This window comes from Trematomus bernacchii, unplaced genomic scaffold (assembly GCF_902827165.1).
Source record: "Trematomus bernacchii unplaced genomic scaffold, fTreBer1.1, whole genome shotgun sequence".
In the NCBI taxonomy this organism is placed as follows: domain Eukaryota; kingdom Metazoa; phylum Chordata; class Actinopteri; order Perciformes; family Nototheniidae; genus Trematomus; species Trematomus bernacchii.
This window is the reverse complement of record NW_022987899.1, coordinates 60,216-86,898: the sequence shown is the minus strand read 5'-3', so window position 1 is coordinate 86,898 and position 26,683 is coordinate 60,216. Positions and strand designations below refer to the sequence as shown.

General features: G+C 41.8%; 1 protein-coding gene across 1 annotated transcript in view; it reads left to right on the top strand.

Annotated features, from left to right (window-relative positions):
- The window catches only part of LOC117470074 (calsyntenin-2-like), a gene marked incomplete at its 3' end in the record, with an annotated part of 240,860 nt that overhangs the window by 181,537 nt on the left and 32,640 nt on the right, over positions 1-26,683 (top strand). Inside the window, 1 exon segment of the mRNA XM_034114613.1 lies at positions 22,770-22,978. Coding sequence (XP_033970504.1) covers positions 22,770-22,978 — 209 coding nt within the window.

Here is a 26,683-nt window from a genome sequence, read left to right as displayed (position 1 = left end):
TACAACAAGATGGACATATTTGACCGTGATTTAATTGTAATACACGTTTCAAAATGATGCCGAAGTAACAACATACTGATACCGGTTAGTAAAAACCATGAATTAATGCTTTGTCAAGTCTGCAGACAGACGGCAGGGGAAAAACCTTTTAAAATGCTTGTTTTCTAAATGGAGATTGGCTAAGCTAACGCAGTATATGCTCCGACCGTCCACACTCACAACAACGGCCTATACAGACATAAATAAAGCAGCGACTGTATTCGCCATGACACAGGCAGTCTGTGGTTTGTACTTGTTTAACTTTTGTCTAGTTTCTGAACATATATGAGGAGCTGTGAGCTCTGAGTGCTAACAGCTAACGGCTGTGTTGTTTTTCTGGGGTCCTCTGAAGATCACATCACGGCTCCGCCTACACTGCGTTACTATAGATACTGCCCCAGTTCCTAAACTGTAATGGAAATGCGCCATAAAGTGAGCCAGTCCTAACGAGGCCCAGCCATACCGAGCGGGGCCGAGCGAGGCCGTGTAGTGGAAACGCGGCATTAGATGAAAATAAGGAGCCCCTCCCCACGCCCCTCTGAGAGAGATTTGGTTACAAAGAACACAATGGTGCTCTAGGAGGAGATTCAGGTGATAAGGGGGGGGGGGTTACCTTGGTTGGTGATTGGCTAATGGTTACACAAGCCAAAAAATCGTTATGACATCATAAAGTGGCCAAAATCTGATCGGCTCATTTTCAGACAGGTTTTTATATAAAAGGATCAGGACAAAAAGAGAGAGAATCTTTGTTCCTGAAACTTTCAGAGTCTCTTTCCACAGAGGGGACACATGTTGATGTAGAAGAGACATGAAGAAGAGGGGACACATGTTGATGTAGAAGAGACATGAAGAAGAGGGGACACATGTTGATGTAGAAGAGACATGAAGAAGAGGGGACACATGTTGATGTAGAAGAGACATGAAGAAGAGGGGACACATGTTGATGTAGAAGAGACATGAAGAAGAGGGGACACATGTTGATGTAGAAGAGACATGAAGAAGAGGGGACACATGTTGATGTAGAAGAGACATGGAGAAGTGGATTTTGCACAATAGGTGACCTTTAATATCTGATCTGAGGGGAATTTCTTGTTATTTTTTACTTCTGAGTTGTGCCATTTTTTTAAAGCACTTTGAGCTGCACGTGATGTATGAAAAGTGCTATATAAATAAAGCTTTATTATTAACGTGACTATTTTTAAGAGCGGGATTTCTAGGATTTACTTTTTCATGCATCCGTTTAATCTACCCAGTTTCACATCCAGATGTTTAACAGCTGGTCTGCAGTGCTAAACGTTGTAGTTTTGCAATAACGCCTCGGAAATTGTGAGATAACTACGTTTTTCCCTCGATTCATTTAAAATGGGCAGAATGCAAATTACACTCCCTTGTCCATAGTTACCATTTCTTCCTACAATAGTGATCGAAACACATTTTAATGGAAAAACAATTCTAAAATATCTGATTTCCTTATGGGAATAAAAGGAGTGCGGACATCTTTTTTTGCTTACACTGAGAGAAAGTTGACAATCATGTCATGCTAGCCTGAATAAGGAGAACAACTACTGTAAGCCATATCTTAATTTCAGAGGCGTCATTGTTACACCACTACATTTTGAGCTATTGACTAACATAGCCTTTACATATTTGGATGTCAGAATGAGTTGGTCTACCTAAACACAGGACTTGATATTAGAATATAACACAATGAAACACTGGTGATTGAAGTTAAAGATTACATTGTTGTACACACAGTATAGGAGACAGAATACTTGCAACAGGTCGATCTGGGGCATTGAGGCGTCTGAGAGAAAGGAGTAAACAATTAGACAATCAAATGTTCATATGGTTACATTTCATCCTGTAAGTTTTACCTTTCTTCAGCAAGAAACATACTACAGTACAGCAGTACGACAGACAGGCGTGGTTCAAAGGTTTTCCTCTAATCTTTACTAATGATATAACCAATAGTTGTTAGCCCTGCTATTGATTTAATCATTTGTATAATCAAAACAACATCCTACAATGTTTTTCAAATGAGTCTGAGTTTCAGCTCAGACCTGGATTGCCTTTGTGAAGTTGCTGAAAAGAAAAGGCAACCAAGGACAAGCTGTTTCATAATTCATATAAAAAAGCTTGGGCTAAATTATGTAAAACTACAAGTACTTTGTGTATAATTCATCGTTCAATTAGGCAATGGCTTAATTCCAATCAAATGTTCAGCTGTGTTTGAAAACCGTGGTAATTTGGAATGTTAAATAGTTTATTATACTGTTACAAAACAAATACAAATTACATAACTATGGATACAAAGGGTAGTGTGGGGCTGCCAGAAAAATACAACAACATGCGTCAAAGACATCCCAATCTGGTTCTATTTAAGGGAACTAGATTGAAATGTTTCTAGTTAGTATTTTATAATAAAAGCACAATCATGTAAAGGCTCTTTAGATCAGTCCATAGGGTTCAATTTGCCCCACAGAGCTCCACATTCAACCAAATGCAATCATGCAATCAGCCTCACAGCAAAAAGCCTTAAGGTAGGGACACACCAAGCTGACACCAAAGAACTCACACAGACGGAACCGACTGTTGTGTCGCCTCGCGTCTCCTGCATCTTGGCCATGTGTCGCACTGGAACACACCGCAAAGACTTCAGCCGACGGCCAAGTAGCACGTACGAACTGCGCATGCGTGAGTGGCAATAACTCTCCTTACCAGCAGGCGGCGGTAGTGTGTATTCGTCATTCAAAAGAGGCAACTACCGGAAGACAGACTGTGTGATACACCGAGAGAAGAAGAACAGACTGCGTGATATAAACAAACAACAAATAGCGTGTGCGTTCCATTTTCACTCTACAGCGAGAAGCTCATGGGGCTTTCCCGAACCTGTGTCGAGAGCTGGAGTTAAATGAAATCTCAGATTTGCCTTCTTAATAGTTTGTTTGGGTCCCTCACTTCCGTTTCGCTTCTCATGCACTGATTCGCTAAGCTGAACAGCCAATCAGAGTGATTTATTTGACCGACAGCCTTTTGGCCGATTGCCTACCGATTCGACATGTTGAATCGATAGGTTTTCGGCCAAAAAGGTGTCGGCACGGCCGAAAAGACACGACGGTGCGGGACACACCAATCTGAGTAGGGCGACAGGACGCTCATCGTCGGCCTGACATCCATCGACGGCCAAAATCGGCTTGGTGTGTCCGGGGCTTTATTGTGTGCAAAGGAAACATTCACACAGAAAAAGTAAAGTTTTTACTGATTGTGTCACACGGGTAATGTCCTTTACCGTTAAGTTCATTTGAGTAAGAAAGTCATGAATACAAAAAAAGACTGCACTAAACCTGCCAGAAATCATGTTCTTTTGTGTGCTACTGAAGAATGAAGGTCCAGGCATTAATGGTGCATCCACACGGCAGCGTCGCGTTGAAGCTTGCCGGTGGGCGTGTCTGGCGTGCGACCAACAACCAATCACATTAATCTCCCGCCCCGTACACACAAGCACACGGTTTGATTGGCTATGAGCTTGTACTGGCATATGATTTGATTGGCTGACGCTTCCGTCGACGCTTGAAAAGTAGAACTTTTCTCAACTTTCGAAGCGAGCAACGGAGGTGAAGCGAGCAGCAGAGGCGAAGGGAGCAGCGGAGGCGAAGCGACGCGACGGAACCACAATGCAGTTCGGCAAAGCGTGACGTCACCCCATTCAAAGTGAATGGGAAGCGTCTCTGTTGAAGCACGCGACGCTGCCGTGTGGACGTACCATGAAAGGCCTTCTACTGTAGTGTGTACAGTGTCTGAAACGCCTCCATTGGACTCCTTTGTTTACTTCTAGAACATAGTAACATCACTAGGTAACACTCGCGCTCCTATTGGCTAGCGCTCCAACACATTAAACATGATAGGCTAAGAGTCGGGACATCTTTAAGCAGTTGACCAATCACAACAGAGCCGGCCAGCTAACCAATCAGATCTGTACAAACTGTGATATTGGGCTATATAAATACCATTTGATTTAAACTCCACATTATATTACATTCAGTTAGCTGATGGTTTTTAAAGTGCATTCAAGTATGTGGGTACAACCTCAAAAACATGAATCATGCAAATCTATCAACTTCAGCAAATATGCAGAGCTTTTTCAAGTGCTGCGTTTAGAGATGATAAGATAAATAGTTTTAGATACAAAATAAACTCAGCGCCCCCGCAGTCTTGAAGGAAGTTACTCCCACAAGTTAAAGTGCACAATTATACCTCCCTCCCACAGAACATTGTTTTAAAGATGCCTCTCAGACTCAACATTTGCAAAAATCGCCGTGTTGACCTCTCTCTCCTCATACTGACAACTTGGCTTCAGGGTAATCCCAGATACAGCACAACACACACCTCCACATGACTGCAGTAAAGGGGTCAACGGATAAAAAAACTATTTGTCACACTTTGTGGCCCTCTTGATCTCAGCTTCAGTCTTTCAGAAAACCAGCTCTGTCCACTAAACATCCTCCATCTCTGTTTCACCACTCGACCTCTCAACCCTACAAAAAATGGAGCCAAGTACAGAAATGTATCATGTTGTCCAGCTAGTACACACACACACATGCACGCACGCACACACACACACACACACACACACACACACACACACACACACACACACACACACACACACACACACACACACACACACACACACACACACACACACACACACACACACACACACACACACGCGCGCACGCACGCACACACACAGTGGCACATGCTGAAGTTGAAATGGGCATTAGAATAAAGAGAGCAAAAACAAATTAATGAATTAAGGTAATTTTAAAGGTTTCTAACACTGGTGACAAGTGCATAGAACTCTCAAATGATGAGCACATTTGCCTTCATGTACACACACACACACACACACACACACATACACACACACACACACACACACACACACACACACACACACACACACACACACACACACACACACACACACAGTGGCATGTACTGTATACAAACTGGAACCTGGAATTATAGCAGCAGGGTTTTCTAGCCCCAGGTAAAGTTTTAAATCTGTAGAGCGTAACTTGTATTTACTCTATGATATTTGCTGTGTGTGTGTGTGTGTGTGTGGGGGGGGGGGGGGGGGGTTCTTTCCATGCTGTTAATCATGTTTTATATCCGTTTCAAGCACCCAGGCATTCAGTTATATCAAACTAATACTTTCTATCAACATAACTCAGTACGCGCTGTGATGCAGGCTCAGTCTGGTGAGAGCAGACAGGCCGACGCTGGAGGCACGGTGCATTCAGGGACACTTTAACTGGCCTGTCCTTTCGCTGGCAACTCTCAAAGGACGAGGCTGGCCGTTTGCCGCACTGCTCGCTCGCTCGCTCCGATTTGGAACGAGGCTAACAGGAACGAAGAAAGAAATCTCCGCCTGAGGCTGTTCCCAAATTACACATGACACGTCAACAGCAGAGAAGGAAAGCAGTCAAGAAAATTAGCAGCTAAAGAGGACAGGGGAGAGGATCAGGAGTGACACGGAGGAGTTTAAACTTCACCCTCCATCCTCCCCCCCCTCCCCGCCTCACTTAACACAGGCTGCTGCCCTACTTCTCACTTTCTTCCTTTTTTTCTTTCTGGCTGTCTACAGCTCAGCTAGCCTCGGCTGTCCAGGGCTGTCCACTTGAAAAAAAGAAAAAGTTGACATTGAAAGTTTCTGCAAACCCCGGCTACACTGAATGTCAAAGTTCTGCAATTTATGTTATATAACACCTGACGCTCAGTGCAAGTGACGTTTATTAAAGGAGAGGTGTCATGCTTTTCCGGTTATTACCCGTCCCCTTGTGTGTTATGAAGGTTTTGATGCATGTAAACGGTGTGCAGAGTCAAAACCCTCAAAGTACACCCTGTAGCGAGTAAAACTCTAACACAGAAAATACCTCCCCAAAACGCCTCGTTGGAGATACGTCATTGTCCATTTGATTCTTCCGGGTACGGCATGATGTCAAGCCGTACCCGGAATGAAGTGGACCAATCCGTGGAGCCGTTACGTTACGTCCGCGGAGCCGTTACGTTAAGCCCCCGCTGATTGGTCCAAATTGACCAATCCACGGACTTCCTCACACACACATCTGTGTGCAGGGAGCAGGCAGCTCAGCTGATTTCTCCTCCCTGGCTGCAGGCTGATAACAGACAGTTGGGATCACGGCAATTCTCTCTGCAGACCCATTCTCACAGCGTTTATCAACCTTTTTCTTACTCAATATCAAGCCACACTTATTGTTTTTACTTCGGATGTGAGTTTGTGTGTGCTCAGGATGAGTTTGGCTGTGTTTCGCTATGTATGCTAAACAAGGAAACAACACCTCCACGGAGCTCAGCGCGATTCACAACGTCCCGACCAATCAGAGCACACTGTGCTCACAGGGAGGGTGGGGGGTGGAGCTTTTGGAGCTACAACGAGCCGTTAAAGGCAGAGAGTGAAATTCAGTGAATACACGTAGTTTACAGAGATGCTGTATGAGAAACCAATTTGAGTTTGGAAAAATGCACAGTATAAATCTATTCTAGTAGACCTCAACAATGGAATTATGATCAGTGGAAATGGCCATGACACCTCTCCTTTAAGTGATTGCTATTGAAAGCTACAAGAAATGAGAAAAAGGATAACATAACAAAAGTGTCTTTAGTAACGAGCACAAGGCTTTCACCCAGGAGACCGCTGTTCATGTTTCAAGTAGTTTGTTAGTTATTTTTACAGACATCTGACTCGGTTGTCATGTAAACGATATAATACCACAATGGTATTTTTTTTCTTCTGAATTTAGACAAAGTGGTTTTGTTGTCTTGTCGTAGCTAATCGTTCACTGAGTTATGTGATATCAGGTTGTCATGTCATCACTGAATCACTCGTTCATAGTTTTTATAACCTTGAGAAAATGATATTTTTCAGACTTTAAACAAAGTAGTGTTGTTGCCTTAACCAACAAATCTTTCACAGTGTTAACCACAGTGTCTTTTTTATTTCTGCGAGACAAATACTACAATTGACACTCAGAAAAAGTCACGTATATTGAGCAACCGTTATTGAAAGGTATTAGTTATAAGAATACATATTACAGTTGAAAAAGATTTCTTTAGTACCAATGACAGGACTTTACCCAGGAAAGCACTGTTTATATATCACACCATAGATTTTTAATAATGATCTTTTTCGGAAACAGTAGTTTTGTTGCCTTAACCTAAGTAATCTTTCACAGCCTAAACCAAGCTGTCTTGTGAGTTTCTGAAAGCTAATACAACCAACAATGCTCAGAGAAAGTGACGTGAATATAGCAACCCTTATTGAAAGTTATTAGTCATAAGAACGAAGAAAATAATTGAAGTGTGTTCAGTAGAAGCAGGACTTTCACCTTGGAGAACTGTTCATGTTTCTTGTGAGATGTGACTCATGTCATGTGACACTATCCCACTGACTCAATGTCCATAGCTTTTTTTAACCTGAACAATTTTTTTTTTCTGAATTAGCAACCACCACTGGACTCTCACCCAGGCGAACTGTTCATGTTCTTGTGAAACCAAAAGTGGAGTTATTTGTACAGACATGTGACTCATGGTAGATACTGAGTCACATGTCTGTAAGTTTAACCTATACAACGATCTTTTGTTGCCTTGAACTAACCAATCTTTCTTAACATTACCCATATCTTGCTTTTTTTTAAAAGCCTTATACAACAAACGACATTTAGAGCAAGTGACGTGTTTCGAGCTACTGTTATCAAGAGCTGCATGCTTCAAGAACGAAGCAAACCAATTATTCGCAGCCTTCACCACATGTCCTTGTTTATTTCCACAAGCTACATTTAAGAAATGACGCTTAGAGCAAGTGGGATATATTAAACAACCGTTTTTGAAAGCTACAAGCTGTAAAACAATTATAACAGTCTTTACCAACCATCAAAGCCTTTCATCCAGGAGAACACCTGATGCTGCTTGTGAAATTAAAAGTGGAGTTATTTTTACCGACATGGAGTCAAACGTCTGTAGCTTTAACCTAAACAATTATATTTGTACTGAAATTAAACAAAGAAGACCTGTTGCCTTAACCTAACTTATCTTGCACAACGTTAACCACAAATTCCTGTGCATTTTACAAGCTCAAGAACAAACAATGCTTAGAGAAAGTGACATGTATATCATCAAGTAATCGTTAGTGAAGCTCAAACACAGGAGATAGCTATTCATGTCCCATTTGGAACCAACAGTTGAGTTGCAGCTTTGAATTGAACTTAAAATTATGTTTTTTATGAGTCTAAACCAATAAGTTGTGTTGCCTTAAGCCAACAAATATTTCACTACGTTTATAACGTGTTCCCGTGGGTTTCTGCAGGCTTTATGTCATAATGGCTGATATGAATCCTATTTGAAACATTGGTATTAAACTTTATAGTAGTTTTGCAGAATTGTACATGTTTCTGTGTCTGACACTGTCCTCCTTTCTGTCAGCCCTTCTAGCTCTGTTACACATCCAGGGTTTCAATATTGTATCAGACTGCCTCTGCACTCACAAATGGATGCTCTTTACCACAGCTGTACACAATCTGTCTCTTTCTCTATCTTCTGCACACAAGTAGAACGTCGTGTCAAACTTTGAGCTCAGCATCGTACTGCAAAAGCAAGTGTTATATTCCTCCAATCTGTGAGACTTTGTCAGAAGCAACAGCAACACACAGCTCCACACTGTAAACACTGATGTTCCTGCCTGCCTTTTTTTCCGAGTCAGAGCACCGATATATGAGAGTACACATTCAGTTCTGATCACAGCGCTTCACTTTGCCCTTTGAGATATTCTGCTCTGCTGCCTGTGGGAGCTTTAGTCAATTGTCAGCAAAGCTCAAATGAACTCACCCTAAACTCCTTGAGACTGTTTCTGCTCCGGTCAGCTTTAAATGAAACACAAATTAATCTGCAATAATGTAGGCCTGACCTCTGCCAGATGAACAGTTTGTACTGAACTGTGAAGTGTACTGAGCCGTTGTGATGAAGATACATACATGTGAGACATGTACATCTTGTGTGTGTCTATTCATGTAACACACCAGTGATTCACCTGAGACATTAAAGCAAAAGCTTAAGTGGGGTCAAGTACTGCAGGTCTTTTTTGAGAGTAATTATCTAACGAAGAGATTGAGTTTATTATAACAACCTTACTGAACTCAAACTTCATCAGTAAAGAAAGAAAATAATGTAGTGTAGTTGCTGTGATATGAAGGAATAAAATGGTGCCTCACGAACAATATATTACTGTCAAGCAGAGCTGAATAATATGAATTTTGGGGGGAAAACTATCACATGTTTTAGCTTCAGTAGTGGCATGGCTGTATGTAGGTCAATGTCAGTCGGTTGGTCAGAACATCACATTGTTCCAGATTGAAACATCTCAACAACTTTTGGATTGATTGCCATTCGTTTTCTGCCAGTCATGGTTCCCAGAGGATGCATCGTAATGATTTTGGTGATCCCTTGACTTTTCCTCTACACCTACAATGAGGTTGACAATGTGTGTGATTTGTCTCAATGATCAGATGGATTGACATCACATGTGGTACAGAAACACACAACCCTTTTAGGATTATTGTATTTACTTTATTATAATTGCCACCTCTCTTCAAATTGAACCAGAATCAACGTGTGGGTCGGGGACCCTAACCCCTCACCCTAACACACAAGGGTTTCACATGTTTGATTTAAGAGACTAAAAGATAAATACCAGAGTAGGACATTGAAAAAAAAAAGATAACATGTCTGACCTTTTCTACACTTTTTGAGCATGTGAAAATTCAAGGGAAGGCAGGTACATTTATTTATATAGGCAATTTAACACAGGTCAATTGCTTTATAAAATATAGAAACACTTTATTAAATTACTTTAAATAGATTAAAACAATCTAATATAGAATAAGACAAGTATACAAAACAAGACAAAACGTTACAGTAGATATTAATATGTGTTACATTTATTAGAAGGCAACAGGAACAGAACATTCCTTGATAAAAAAAAAAGGACCGTTTCCCGCGACCTTGCCGTTTTCCGGTCATTTGTTCTAATTTTCTGGTAGTTTGTAAGTGTATCTCTTTATATTGCTGAAAGTATCCGGATAAAAAGGCCTGTGTGAGAAAGAAACTTCTCAGTTGCTACCAAGTAGTAGCAATGTAGCTTTAGCCATTAGCCTTTTCAAGGTGTTTGGGGTGGGTACAGTTAAGGTTCAAGGTTCAAGGTTCAAGGTTCTTTATTGTCAATCTGACATAGCTACAGAGTAATTATGTAGTTGAAAATCTTATGTCACAGGCTTCTCCAACAATGCAACATAATAACATAATGACAATAAGAGCAAGAGCAATACAAAAAGAAAAATAGTTATAAAATAAAATAAAGTGATGATGTGGAATAGTGCAGTACGAGTATATATACTATATACAAGTTATTGGAATGATATATATATATTAGGTATTAGATACATACTACTGAGTAGCAGATGAATGTTTGAAGTTGTTTCAACAGTTCAATTTTTTAACAGTCTCACTGCCCGCGGGAAGAAACTGTCTCCGAAGTTACAAGAACAACATAATAGTCTCCCTTATTAGCATCTGAAGGCTAGGAGTTTCTCTGCACTGTTTGTACCTCACCATTCCCCTCACACTGGAAATGAGTAATTAGGCATAAGGGATCTCACACTGCCTCGCACACTTGTCATATTCAACGTAATCTTTCCCAGGACTCCCACCTCACCACGACACATGTATTTAACACCGGCTCAGGGGTTAAGTGCCTGGAGGCTGTCGGGGGTGTGTGTGTGTGGGGGGTGTGTGTGTGTGATGCATTTACAGCAGGGTTAAAGGCCCGGGGGGTTGTGTATGTGCTAATATGTGTAAGTGAGAGAAGATGTGATAGTAATTGAGACACACAGATGTTTTATCGTGACCATGTAACTGCACATTAAAACATGTTGGGTGCGGCAGTTATTACCGTCATAATTAGTGAATTTTCAAGGCCTGTACTGTACTGTATGTGTAGTTGCAGTTTGGAGAGGATATCTCACTGAACAGACATGCACACACACAGGCTTACAAATCCCACATGCTGAGTCAAATACACACTGATATCCCTACATTTGCATATAAATAAGAGAAATACTGTAGCTGGGGATAGGCACATTCTGCCACCATCTTGCATACAGTACAAATACAAAGACAACCACACTCAACATTAACAAGAAAAGTCAGTGTCTGATGAGTGAAGAAGTGGGCCAAAAGCTGTGCCTTGTTAGCATAAGCTGTCATGATACATTTCTGCAGGGAAGGACCAGGGGAATGTGTCCACACTTTATTTTACCAAGAATCTGAACGCCGTGCTTGTCACACTTGATGCTAATATGAGTGAAACCTCATTCTGTCAAAACCTGTTAGTTGACGAGGATATAACTCCTGCCAAGAAAAGCAAGAGAAAGATACATCTAGTTTAGGAATATGTTGTTTATTTCCAGCTAACATAATGTAATATTCAATTATGAATATGCACCGGCAGGAAATGCACCAGCTGTGCCTGTCTGCTCCAGTTATCAGATGAGAGGAAGTGACACCCGATTCTAACCGTGTTCAGACGTCGAGTGTATCAAGTGTTTGTCAGAAAGACGGACTTACAGACATTTAAAATGCATGCAAATGCTACTAAAATATATATTTGGTCAACCTACATTTATGAATTTGACGTTTTCTTTGTATCATCTCCTCTATTTTCCTGTTTTCTGTGGCATAATAGAAAAATACTTGAAATGTAAAAGAAATAAGGAGGTCAAACGGTGATACAATGCCTACAAGAACACTATGTGTCACATGAATGCACTTCATATTAGCCATTCCTTATATTCCATACCTTTATTTTGCGCATTTTTGTCATGCTACCTCTTTTATAACTGCACAACTTTCCTCTACACCAGGGGTGTCAAACTCAAATACACAGTGGGCCAACATTAAAAAATGGGTACTAGTCGAGGGCCGGACTGGTTCAAAGTTTATTGCAAAACTTATTGAAATGAACTTATTGCACATATTAAACCTGGAACTAACAAAGCTTAAATGATTGCCTATAAAAACAACATTAAACATTAAATAATCAGTTGCATTAATTTCTTATGGCTCTATCTGCAGCTTTTCCAGAGTCATTTCTTATGATTACATTTTTCCACAGGCCAACAACAGCTTCAAAAAAACTATTTCCCTCAAAGAACAAACCAAACATGCCCTGTTGTCACAAGAAACAAAGTGCAGAAGGAAACATCCATGTAAACTCAGTGTGCTGCTCTGTGATGCTAGTTCAAGCCAGATACTTGGCATCTCATCTTGGGTGCAAGTTCATCAATGTTTGGGCTCAGGCTCTGAGCTGAGGAGACCCTCAGGATTGAGTGAAGGTGTGCGTGCAATATACCGGCGGGCCAGATCTAATAGTAATTAGAAATTATCCTGCGGGCCGAAATTAAATCCACCAAGGGCCTGATTTGGCCCCCGGGCCTTGAGTTTGACACATGTGATCTATACTAAGGGACTGCACATACAGTATTTAATTCTCAGAGTAAATTGTCATTATCTCATTGTATTTACTTTTTAACATGTTAATAGTTGTTGTAAACATTACAGTTTTTAAATTAGCTCTCAAAATAGTTATATATTTGGTCCTTTTTAGAACAACTTGATTTATTTTACAGACTTAATCTATTGCAGTGTTTACACCAAAGCAAATTCCTTGTATGTGTAAACGTACATGTCCGATTCTGATTCCAAGGTAAGGTGCAAGAAAAAGTTAAATATGTACAAGTAAGATATCATGAGATACAACAGGATGTAATATTAATATGGTACAGTGGAATAAATACTCTATACTGTAATGATTATTATGATGACATACTATTTAGTGTGGAGTACACACGTCCTGTGTTAGTGCCTCTGGGTGTGAGTCGATGAGGAAGTAGGATTTTCCTGCATATTGATGAGGAAACGATCCCATTGGTGGAGCGTGGGTTGTTTATATTCATTCTAGTCTTACACAAGGAAATTGATGATTCTAGCTCTCGGCTAATTCTTGACAAAGATTAATTGAGTTATTTGCGTTGGTGTGCAGGTGTGTGTGTGTGTGTGTGTGTGTGTGTGTGTGTGTGTGTGTGTGTGTGTGTGTGTGTGTGTGTGTGTGTGTGTGTGTGTGTGTGTGTGTGTGTGTGTGTGTGTGTGTGTGTGTGTGTGTGTGTGTGTGGGTGTGTGTGTGTGTGTGTGTGTGTGTGTGTGTGTGTGTGTGTGTGTGTGTGTGTGTGGGTGGGTGGGGTGGGTGGGTGTGTGTGTGTGTCTCTCTCTCTCTCTCAATTCAGTTCATTGTGTGTGTCTCTCTCTGTGTGTGTGTGTGTGTGTGTGTATGTGTGTGTGTGTGTGTGTGTGTCTCTATCTCCCTGTGTGTGTGTGTGTGTCTCTCTCTCCCTCCATGTGTGTCTCTCTCTCTCTTTCTCTCTCTGTGTGTGTGTGTGTGTGTGTGTGTGTGTGTGTGTGTCTCTCTCTCTCCCTGTGTGTGTGTGTCTCTCTCTCTCCCTCCATGTGTGTCTCTCTCTCTCTCTCTCTCTCTCTGTATGTGTGTGTGTGTGTGTGTGTGTGTTTGTGTATCTGCAGGAGGCATTCAATAATGACTGGGTTTGAGTGACTGTGTGCGGTTGAGCGTTGATAAATAATGAGTGTGGATGAATATGTAATAAGCTTGGAACAATGCTCACCTGGCATTAACATGCATCACCTGGCCTTAGCACGCAGCTCCTATCTGATTGTGTCAGAGAATGATTTAGAGGGATTGGATTCGCGCCTGAAAACAGGAAAATAACTCCACTGCTTGCCATGCTTTTTCGTTTTGTGAGATATTTATATCCTTCAAATTCGGAGGCAGACATCTTCTCATACCTTTCATGTTGTTAGATTAAAGGTAGCTTCTTTCTCGACTGCTTGAAGTGCTTTAGGAAGGTGCTTCTTCAGGTTATTTAAAGGGGACCTATCATGCAAAATGCACTTTTGTACGTCTTTTACACATGAATATGTGTCCCCGGTGTTCCAGGGAACTCACCAAGTGTCAGAAAACACAACCCTCTCTATTTTCCTCCATACCCAAATCTCTAAAAAAGGGGCTGCAACGGATCTGATACAGACTGATCCAGATTTGAGCACTTCTATGTCGTCACAGAAGTGGCGCTACGGCTATTGGGCCAACTCTCCACCTATCAGGGGAATGTGGGGTTGGGCCACGGCCGGCCATTGCCGCTCGAAAGCACTGGAGGCACTGTAGTACATATGCCAGGCCTGTAAGTGGCGCTGTAGTCTGCCACAAAAGCAGCGAAGAAGACTTCCCGCCCATAGTTACCATGGTTACCCTTCTGTTTATTCTCCGCTGTGGCTCTTTTTCTCCCTCCCCGAGGCAAGCACTGTAATTCTCTCCGGTTAGTCCACCAGCAGATGACAAACACCCACCTCTCCGCCTCTTCCAAGGAACGAGGGGACCGTGCGGCAGAGTTTCAGTTTCAGTTTATTTCGCCGGTCAAGATGTCCGTTAAAGTTTAAATCTTCCGGACAAAATTAGAAAAGTGCCGGTCAAAGGTCTTCTTTGTTATTTATTGAGCTTTAAAACAAATGAATAACGACTCTATATAATAAAACACGGAGGACGGAAATCTCTTTTTCTCCCCCTCTTCTGACAGCCCAGCAGCTGATCAGAGCACATCTCCCCTCTCCTGTAGGGGGGCGTGGTCAGCAGAATCAGACCCGTAGACAGCAAACACCACATAGAGCGAAATGAGGCATGGCTAAAATGCATGATCTGTTTGGTATTTTGAAAACAGAAACTTATAAATATACCTTATATAGGTATGGCCCTACAATATATCATTTAAATATAGCATGATAGGTCCACTTTAAGGTTTTATAAACAAGTTAAAGGACTTTAAATCATGTTTAGATGCAGGTATATCAGTGCAGTGTCCGGAGCAGTAGTGCAACTAAACCCCTTCCTGTTTTTGTAATTATAACTTATTTAGTTATGACACATGTCCCGCTCTTATGTGCCCATCCCCCCACATGGATCACACCTGGCACACGCAATACATGTTCAGTGTCTATTCTTTGTATATTTACTGCAGTTTTTCATGTATGCCAGTAGTCTGATACAATATTTACAGTTTGAAAGGGTGTTAAATGAAATGTGGTGATGATTAATGGTTTTTGTGTTAATGTAATAGCAGTTAAAACAGGACCGGTCAAATTTGACCGCGAACACCAAAGTAAAAGGGGGGGAAAACGAAGACAATAGGAGGGTTAAATACAAATACTCCTCCAAATGTTGAAATCAGTGAGACGGGTAAATGTGGTTCTGGAGTAATGTATTAATGTGGTTTAACACTGAAGTGTATTTAACTGCAGACTGCAGTGTGAGTTTCCCTGTGACAGCTCTCTCTATGACTGACTGAAGGTTGACCACATGTCAGATTATCTACGCAGGGAAACCACTTTGATCTACATCCTGTTTCAGAATATGATAGATTCTTTAACATAATGACTGTTTTCACTTTAAGTGACACACAGCTGGAAGCCTTTGACTGTTTCATATTAGCACAGATTGGCCATTAAAGACTAATAAAGTCCTGCCGACTACATGAACAACTATTTGACAGACGATTTGACATGAGGAGGAAAAACTACGGTCAGCTGTGCCAGTAGTCAAAACCCCTCAGTTATAATTATTCTTTCTGTTGGTCAAAATCCCTGCTGTAGTATCCTCAATAACTTTTCTTAATAAATAAATCTTTAAACTGCGTCTCAATCTTTTCGTCAGACAACCTTACTTTGGTTATAAGCTGTCTTTCTACATATTATATTTTTTATTCATCCTCGAAATACAACTACTCCTCCAAAAACTATGATCAGCTGTGCGAGTAGTCAAAACCCCTCAATACATGTATGTTCATTTGAAACAAAACAAAAACCAATCAGCTGCAAGTGACTACTTTAGTTATCTAATTATGTATTGCTTTATCATGCATGAGCTTTGAGCTGTTGATCTGGTGAATATAATAATAATCATGCAAGGCAGGGGTGAAACATTAAGGGTAGAGCCCCCTCCCCTGCAGTGATTGACTGCACGGACCCCACCTCCTCTGCAGAGCAGCTTCTTCAGCAGTTTTAAAAGCTGCAGCACACCAGCCTGGCCCTGACAGGCTCAAAGGAAGGTGCTTAAAGCTGCTCCACCCCGCTAAGAGGGCTTTTCACCGAGCTGTTAACAGACTTCTGGATTCTGGCTGTGCTCCAGAGGAAGGCACGCACTGTGATCCCACTCCCTAGAAAGATACATGTTAAGTACCTGAATGAATATAAGCCCTGACATCGGTGCTGAGGTGAAACATGCAGAGAGCAGTGAGGGTCCACCTCTGCATCGTGGTGGCAGAGGGATTGGTTCCACTGATTGCCTACAAGGCAACACTCGGAGCAGAGGCTGACCCTTTTAAATGCCATTTACAGACCACTGGACACCACTCTACTGCTTTCAATACAAACACCGCCTAATGGGGCTCCAGGTCCCCCTAATACTGAGGCAACAAACAGTGCTTGTAAAGGGTTTTAAATCCAATACGTTTAAAGGGGCCCTATTGTGCTTTTATGGTTTTCCCTTTCCTGTAGTGTGTTACATGTACATCTAGTTTAGTGCATCTCAATGGTCTGCAAAGGCTAAAATCCCAGCTTGAAATGCCTCGATAGACTCTTTTGTTTATTACTGTTACATAATTATAGGCAGTAGAGGCACAACATACATTACATGTTACTTGTTAGACACTTTTATCCAAAGCAACTTACATACTCAATACTGTGGGCAATCCCCACAGAAGCAATTTGGGGTGAAGTGTCTTCAGGGACACAACGACATGCTGACTGCAGTGGGGTTTGAACCTGTGCTCTCCTGATCCGAACACCAATGCACTAGTCCACTGCGCCACAGCCTCCCAAATACAAATATGAACCTGAAAATGAGCATACTAGGCCCCCTTTAAACACATGATGCTTTCACACTTTTTTCGTCAGGTTATTTTTCTCCTATTATGTGTGAGGTTTAAAATGCGTTTAAATTATTTATTTTGTTTAATATGTATTGGTTGTTAAGCCTCGTCAAAAGACAATATCTATCACTATCAGAAAATAAAGTTATATTTAGCATCTATAATCTATGAATCTCCTCAGGTGTCTCGACCGGCCCACTTTGGTACCACTAGTACATTGTCAATGGGGGGGGGAGGGTGCTAGTGACTTATCCATCCGGCCCACTTCGGTACCACTAGTAAATTGTCAATGGGGGGGGGGAGGGTGCTAGTGACTTATCCATCCGGCCCACTTCGGTACCACTAGTAAATTGTCAATGGGGGGGGGAGGGTGCTAGTGACTTATCCATCCGGCCCACTTCGGTACCACTAGTACATTGTCAATGGGGGGGGGAGGGTGCTAGTGACTTATCCATCCGGCCCACTTCGGTACCACTAGTAAATTGTCAATGGGGGGCAGGGTGCTAGTGACTTATCCATCCGGCCCACTTCGGTACCACTAGTAAATTGTCAATGGGGGGGGGAGGGTGCTAGTGACTTATCCGTCCGGCCCACTTAGGTACCGGCCCATCGGGATTCGCCCCGAACGTCCCGATGGCCAGTCCGCCACTGCTAATTGACCACAATGGGATTACTATCTTAATGTCAGTGCAGGGTGCAGAGAAGGTTTCCTTATTCAAGGGGGCGATGTAGTGATTTAACCTTTGACTTGTTTTCCAAGTAGTCCTCCCTGTGGATCTGTGTTATATTCAAGGTTCTTTGTTTTGTCTTTAGTTGTTGTTGATCATTTCTCTCTCACACATAACCCCCCGCTGACTTTATGTGTCACTTGTGGACCTTCTGCTAATCTGAGGTCTGTCACAGGAGGAATGGTCAGGGATGGGCTTAGCTTGGCAATGTTTCAGGGATTTGAAAAGACACACACAAACACAAAAACATCCGGTCCCAAGAGAGCCGGGCGTCTGTTCAACCAGATGCGAGCCATCAGCACACTCACATGCACACTCACATGCACACTCACATGCACACTCACAATGAGACATATTCACAATTATTGCATTTACTGTAGTTATATATCATGCTCTCGTGTGCATGAATACATAATCACACACACACACACACCCACACACACACACACAAACACACACACACACACACACACACACACACACACACACACACACACACACACACACACACACACACACACACACACACACACACACACACACACACACACACACACACACACACACACACACACACAGCAGTGCCTCTATACCAGCCCCAGAGGAGTGAAACATATGTCTGCTCCCTCACCACTGGGGAGTGTCGAAGCAGGGGGGTAATGTTTATGAGAGTGTCATTAATATGACAAAACAAGGCTGGCGGAGGGATTTAGTGCACACTGTGGAGCTGCCATCACCTGTCAGGGCTTCTTATCCCCATCTTCACTGCAGTTAGCATCACCGTTAACATCTCACCAACACTAAAGACGGGTGATTAATCTCTGTTTAGGCTTTAAGTGTGTACTCAGTACCTGTGTCGACTCTTAAAGAAGTATTCAGATCCTCTAGAGCAGGGGTGTCAAACTCAAATACACAGTGGGCCAAAATAAAAAAATGGGTACTAGTCGAGGGCCGGACTGGTTCAATGTTTATTGCAGAACTTATTGAAATGAACTTATTGCACATATTAAACCTGGAACTAACAAAGCTTAAATGATTGCCTATAAAAACAACATTAAACATTAAATAATCAGTTGCATTCATTTCTTATGGCTCTATCTGCAGCTTTTCCAGAGTCATTTCTTATGATTACATTTCTCCACAGGCCAACAACAGCTTCAAAAAAACTATTCCCCTCAAAGAAAAAACCAAACATGCCCTGTTGTCGTGAGAAACAAAGTGCAGAAGGAAACATCCATGTAAACTCAGTGTGCTGCTCTGTGATGCTAGTTCAAGCCAGATACTTGGCATCTCATCTTGGGTGCAAGTTCATCAATGTTTGGGGTCAGGCTCTGAGCGGATTAGACCCTCAGGATTGAGTGAAGGTGTGCGTGCAATATACCGGCGGGCCAGATCTAATAGTAATTAGAAATGATCCTGCGGGCCGAAATTAAATCTACCAAGGGCCTGATTTGGCCCCCGGGCCTTGAGTTTGACACATGTGGTCTAAAAGCCCTGAAAACCTATTTTCTCAAGCAACCTTTTAAAGAATCGTTTGTTTTTGTACTTCTCCCTGGTTTGGCATGGGTTGTGCATACTTGGAAATAGATGATGTTGCATACTTTCATATGCACCAATCACAAATGTGCAATATACTGTAAGCAACAATACCACAAGTAAAAGCCCTGCATAGACCAAAGGTACCCATGTAAAAATGCACACATTGGTTTTGTTATGCAATGTTAATGTGCATTTTCTGGCTTCATTTTTGATTCTAGTAAAGATAATTATGAAATGAACATTGCACCTCCTGCAGTAGATTAATGATTAAAGCTCCAGTTAGGTAGCAGGTGTGACAATCAAGGTCATCAGAAGTAAAATGAGCTGAAGAAATGTTATCTTAATAATAACGTTTGAATTTATGTCATTTACTAATTGGTGGTAAAGGCAAAAAAAAGAACGTATTTTTCTTTATTTGGCCAACAACGGGGTTACAATTTGAGTTATACTTTAGGCTTTTACTACCTTTTGTCAGGTTTAGGGAGCGCCAATGAGTATTATAGCTTGATCACTCATTCAATAAGTCCAACTTATTACATTGAATGATGCAGATAGTAAAAAGGCTCATCATATGTAACAATATTCATCCGTCATATAAATGTACTGGATTCAAATGTATAATTAATAACTCTAAAATGTAAATAAGTCACAGTCAAAGCAGCATTGCATCAAAGTTAACTACCGCCAACTCCTGTCCCCAATATGTCCGTCTGTCATGCTTTTTAACTCCAGTTGTTTATGGGTTTGGTATTTTCTATTTAAACAATTGAAGCGTGCATCTGTTTGTGTATATAGGGACGCTCAAACACAAATGGTCTTCTACGTTTGTGTACTTGTGACAGGGAGAGATAAGGCGGTGTGTTAATCCATTCTGCGTGGGATCGGCCTCCCAACTGTCTCTCTTTTGTTGGTCCCCATCTCCAGCCGACCACATGTTGGCAAGATATTACAGCTTCTCTTAACAGGATAACTCACCACCTGTTCCACACCAACCATGCTAATCCTATAAACCATATACGCATGTCCGCTCCTTTGTCTTTTAAAGCACAGCTCTGCGTTTTATATTTGCCATTTGCAGCTAAAACGGTGTTAGTACTGTACGTCCTATCGTCATCTATTAGCGGTTGCCAGTCAATGAATTGAAGGATTGATTATGCAATCTGTTGCTCTCTAGCCGCCGGAGAGTATTGATGAAGATGTTTTAAAAATGATGAATTAAGGGGGGGGAGGGGCTTCATCATGTATGACTTAACATGAATTACTGCTGATGGATCACTTATGGAATGATTCATTAGTGCAGTTTAGTGCAGTGCATATGGTAAATGAAGAGATCACAGGGATTGTTTTTGTCAAAGAAAGCCCAATACAAGAAACCCATGCTGACTGTTGGTTATTGAATCCATTAATCTCCATCAACCCTCAACAATCCAAACATTAAAGGGACATATGACGCACGTTTTCAGGTGTATATCAGTATGTAGTGTCTCTACTTTAAAGAGTCCTCTCCTGCTGATGTTCAGGTGTATATCAGTATGTAGTGTCTCTACTTTAAAGAGTCCTCTCCTGCTGATGTTCAGGTGTATATCAGTATGTAGTGTCTCTACTTTAAAGAGTCCTCTCCTGCTGATGTTCAGGTATATATCAGTATGTAGTGTCTCTACTTTAAAGAGTCCTCTCCTGCTGATGTTCAGGTGTATATCAGTATGTAGTGTCTCTACTTTAAAGAGTCCTCTCCTGCTGATGTTCAGGTGTATATCAGTATGTAGTGTCTCTACTTTAAAGAGTCCTCTCCTGCTGATGTTCAGGTGTATATCAGTATGTAGTGTCTCTACTTTAAAGAGTCCTCTCCTGCTGATGTTCAGGTGTATATCAGTGTGTAGTGTCTCTACTTTAAAGAGTCCTCTCCTGCTGATGTTCAGGTGTATATCAGTATATAGTGTCTCTACTTTAAAGAGTCCTCTCCTGCTGATGTTCAGGTGTATATCAGTATGTAGTGTCTCTACTTTAAAGAGTCCTCTCCTGCTGATGTTCAGGTGTATATCAGTATGTAGTGTCTCTACTTTAAAGAGTCCTCTCCTGCTGATGTTCAGGTGTATATCAGTATGTAGTGTCTCTACTTTAAAGAGTCCTCTCCTGCTGATGTTCAGGTGTATATCAGTATGTAGTGTCTCTACTTTAAAGAGTCCTCTCCTGCTGATGTTCAGGTGTATATCAGTATGTAGTGTCTCTACTTTAAAGAGTCCTCTCCTGCTGATGTTCAGGTGTATATCAGTATGTAGTGTCTCTACTTTAAAGAGTCCTCTCCTGCTGATGTTCAGGTTCATATCAGTATGTAGTGTCTCTACTGGGACATGTCTCCATGCTTTAATGTTCAAAAAGCTCTTTATTTCTCTCATACTGCCTGTGCTGCAGCACCTCTTTTCACCCTCTGTCTGAAACCAGAGCCCAGTCTGCTCTGATTGGTTAGCTGGCCGGCTCTGTTGTGATTGGTCCACCGCTTAGAGATGCCCCGCCCCTTAGCCTATCATGTACAATAACATGCGTGTTACATAGTGATGTCATTATACTACAGAAGAAAACAAAGGAGTGGCATCGATGTCATTCAGGCAGGGGGGAGGGTGTGGGAGAGCAACTCCCTCTGGAGGAACTTTGGGATTGTAGTCTTTGAAGACCATTTACATGCACAAAAACCTGTAGAATTTCAGGGTAAATCCGAAAAAGCAAAATGCCCCCTTTTAAAGATCATCTGAGAGGCTACAAGTTGTAACTACCTTTCTACTTCTTATATAGTTCATCATCTAGGAAAGCATGTGTGCCAATCTATAATAGTTGTTGAGATTTAGCAGTTAGGACCAAAGTGTACAGACCGACTGAAAGACCAACATCACTGCTAGCAAGGCAGTCATCATTCTGTATACTAAAATGCTGCCACAGTTAATAATACAAATATACTCTTTATGTTGCTCTTTAAAAGTTAATTTAACTGACAAAAGAATATTTACGCACCAAGAAAAGCATTTCAGTCAAAGTCAAGTCAGTCAAAGTCAACTTTATTGTCAATCGAAATACTGTTTCCCACAATCCCGAATACAATAAAAAAGATATATAAACATATGTATACAAATATGTTTATATACACAATCAACAGACACATTTATACATATGCACACATTAAGACCTACATAAAAGCACCACAATCAATATATACAAAATAACAGTCACTTCAATATCTTTGAGAAATGTGCATTAGTGCAAGACTGTCATTTACGCTCTATGCAGACGATACCCTCTTCTCCACTAATCTCCCCTTTCCTCCCCTCTGTTTCCCCATCATTTGCAGGGCGGTGGTGCACATTCAGGTGAACGATGTGAATGAGTTTGCCCCGGTGTTTCGTGAGCCGGTGTACCGAGCCGCGGTGACGGAGGGAAAGATTTACGACAGCATTCTGCAGGTGGAGGCCACGGACCAGGACTGCTCCCCGCAGTACAGCCAGATCTGCAACTACCAGATCTCCAGCACCAACACACCCTTCGCTATCGACCGCAACGGTGAGTGGAGGAGAGGGGAACATATTGGATAGTTCCAGAGGTGGGAAGTAGTGGAGTTCAAATACTTCGTTACTGTACTTAAGTACATTTTTCTGGTATCAGTACTTTACTCCACTACTTTTTTTTCAGGCGACTTTTTAATTTTACTTCTTACATGTTGAACACAAATACCTGTACTTTCTACTTCTCACATTTCCCAAACAGGCTGGTTCCTTTAGTTTGAATGTGTGTTTGGTGGCGTGATCATTATTATTTAGAGTCATTGCGTGCCTATTGATTTGAACACGATCCGTGTATCCATCATTTCCTGGTCTTCTCTAAAGAAGAGGGACCAATGAAAACGTTGTCATGTTGCCGTTGTTCAGCATGGAAACATTCATTAGCTAACAATGACATTATTGTTCTATTAATATAAAGGGAGGTCAGGTACTCTTTAAAACAGCTGCTAGTTATGGGTACTTTTTACTGAAGTACATTTCAAAGCCCATACTTCTTTACTTTTACTTGAGTAAAGAAGTTTAGTCAGTACTTCTACTTTCACCAGAGTACTTTGAAACACGAGTATCAATACTTCTACTTGAGTAAAGGATGTGTGTACGTTTGACATCTCCGGATACTTTTCTTGAGATGCACATGGTTTTGTACTAGCCTGTTGACAGAGCCCCGAAATATGTCAGTGCTTGCCACAAAGAATCCTTGTTATTCCATCTAAACTGTGATCAACAGTGTCTGACAGTCATTGCATTTTAATATTTAGTTTGTGGTGAAGCGTTGTCACTTTTTTGTTGTACCCACTTTTCCCTCAGCTACTGCATTGGCAGCACTCAAAAGTTATTTTCTCCACATCTTATTCAAAGACGATGTAAAAAACATTTCTGTCATAACACACTAGCACTGAAATACCATACATGCACAGACTTTCTATAGGAGATAGACACACAGACACTTGTACACACACACACACATACCTTCACACACTCTGGAAGCAAAACCTAATAAACTGGCAGATGTCTCTCCCCGGGATAAAATGTGTTCTTTGCTCTTTCCAAGGACAAAGTCAAGCTTCGCCCAAAGAGCCATGGGTCACCATAAATCAGATCACAGAAGTCTGAACACAAACACAGCCAGACAAAGATAAATCCTAAGAAAAATCACTCTGAAATACCCTCACAAATGTACTTTCCTTTCCACTTTGAAACCTCTGTTCTTGAACCCAGCAAACACAGAGTGTGTTATTGTTACTAACACTCTGACATATTGAGTTTGTGAGCGATGCGTACACAAATATCTTGAGAGATGAGTAGGTTGTTTTTTGTCCTCTACTGACCTTATGCCCCTTCCTAGCTTAATGGAAGACACGTGCTTTTAATACATTCATATTTCTCATTGGGTCTTTTATGTTTGAACACCCTTGTTGGGTCGATCACACAAAGTCAAGTGGTACACAAAGTGTTCCTTGAGTGCACTCATTATTTCTACATTCTTACCACTGTTAGACCAGCTATTTGTATGCAACTGCCTCGTGGCTTTTCATAAACAATCTGCATACACTTCTGCTGTTAGGAGACATACTGTAGATGCTAGGGGTCATTACTGTTCAGGTCTATGTTGCTGCTGACTGCTGAGGTGTTACAAAAGAAAGGCTGAGTGGACGAGGTATGGGCCAAACTGCACAATGATACACAAGTGCTCTTCCTTCTCTCCCTCCGTTTGAAGAGGTCTCGCTCAGCCGTTGACCGCAGAGGAAAAGGGGTTGAGAGCTCTCAAACTGAAGAGCACCTGAGGGAGGGAGGGAGGGAGGGAGGGATGGGGTAGATGGAGGGAGGACAGGGGGAGTTGGCTGTGAGGGTGAAAGTAAGTGCTTGGAGAGGAACAGCGAGAAAATGCAATATGAAGCTCTATAGGTAAATAAACAAAAAGGATAGAGCTGGCGTTATTCCATAGTATACCCTCTACCAGTAATCCCTTTAGAACATCATGAGCAAAAATGAATGGATCCATCTAATGGATGTGTTTGTTGCCAAAGCCTCATATATATATAATTCCTCTTTAATAATAATTAATAATTCCTTATATTTATTATAGCGCTTTTTCCATGACCCAAAGCGCTTTACAGATACACATTACACATACATACATGTAACGGTCATGTACTGTGGACAATACCCACAGGAGCAAATTCAGGTGAAGTGTCTTGCCCAAGGACACAACGGCTTTACAGACGCAGCGGCGGCGGAGGCGGGTTTTGCCCCCTTGATCTGATGATCAATGCACAGCCCACTGCGCCACACCGCCCATCTTCACACCTCAGAGTCATCAAGGCGCTTTACAAGTACACATTAGTATCATACATGTACTGTGGACAATACCCACAGGAGCAAATTCGGGTGAAGTGTCTTGCCCAAGGACACAACGGTCTAACGGCAGGAGCGGGTTTCGAACTGGAGTTCCCCAACGCCCCCTTGATCCGATGATCAAACGCACAGCCCGCTGCGCCACTCCGCCCCTATATCTTTGCCATAGATTGTCCAAAAACGATTATCTATAACATTTTAGTCAAACTATTGCGTCACTACCATGAAAACAAACCTCTCCCGTGACATTTTTAGCGCATGTAGGTGAAAATGATTTCAAGTGACACACTACATGCAATATATTTGTATACGCTAATATTTCTTATTTTCTTTTTTTTAGAGTTATATAGAGATTAAATTGAAGTCTAAACCACCTCTCAGCATTGTGGTCCCCGCATTGTCCCACACAAACCTACTCTTTGTCCCATATTTGGCCCATCTGCACCCGGTCACACTACCCAACCCCTAACCCTAACCCAAACCTAACCCTAACCCTAACCCTAACCCTAACCCTATTGAAAATATTCCGTGGCACAACAAACCTGTCTTCATCCACACCTAAAAACAGTTTCAAAATGCTGCACTTTTCACTTTTGTGTGAGTAACAATTGCTGAAAACTATAGTCAGCAGCTGTTTTCTGTTTTTCACTCTCAAACCAATTATGAAACTATATCTGTGTGTCCCATTTGTAAAGATATAGGGTAGCCCATTCACAGAGAGAGCACGCCTCACTGACAGCAACTAGTGAAATGGTACAAGGCTGCAAAACACAGAGGCAATGATGTGCATTGAAAGTGATAGTGAGGGTTGGAAAGGGGGAGAACGAGGAGGGAAGGAATCCTAAACGAGCTGAGAGGGAGACGCAGAATGTGAGATGAGGAAGACCGAACAACGTCGCACTCATATGAATAACATCTAATCCTCCTATTCACACACACACATATTCAAATACACCACATTATCAACATTCAGCTCCCTCGGCACCTCTCTTCCCACAATACAACAATCTCAATAAGAGTACAGGCTGTTACACAAGCCCCAATAACACAGCTACGTTTCAACTCCAGAACCAATGAGGGCCAATAACATCTCGTCTCAACGCTCACAAGTGTTCTCAGTCGTGGTGCTGATCGGCCCGGCTGTGTGAATATAGCATTGTCATCTGTCTGTATTTGAAAACTCATCAAATATTAACAGATACATTAGCACAAGAGCTCCCTTCATGCTCTCTGCTCAGCATGATGAAGACTCAGCGTTTGGTAAATGGGTCGCGGTTTCCATGCAGACAGGAGACTCGTTCTATGTGGTCTGGATGCTGGAATTAATAGAGACGAGACGCTTATTTGTTTC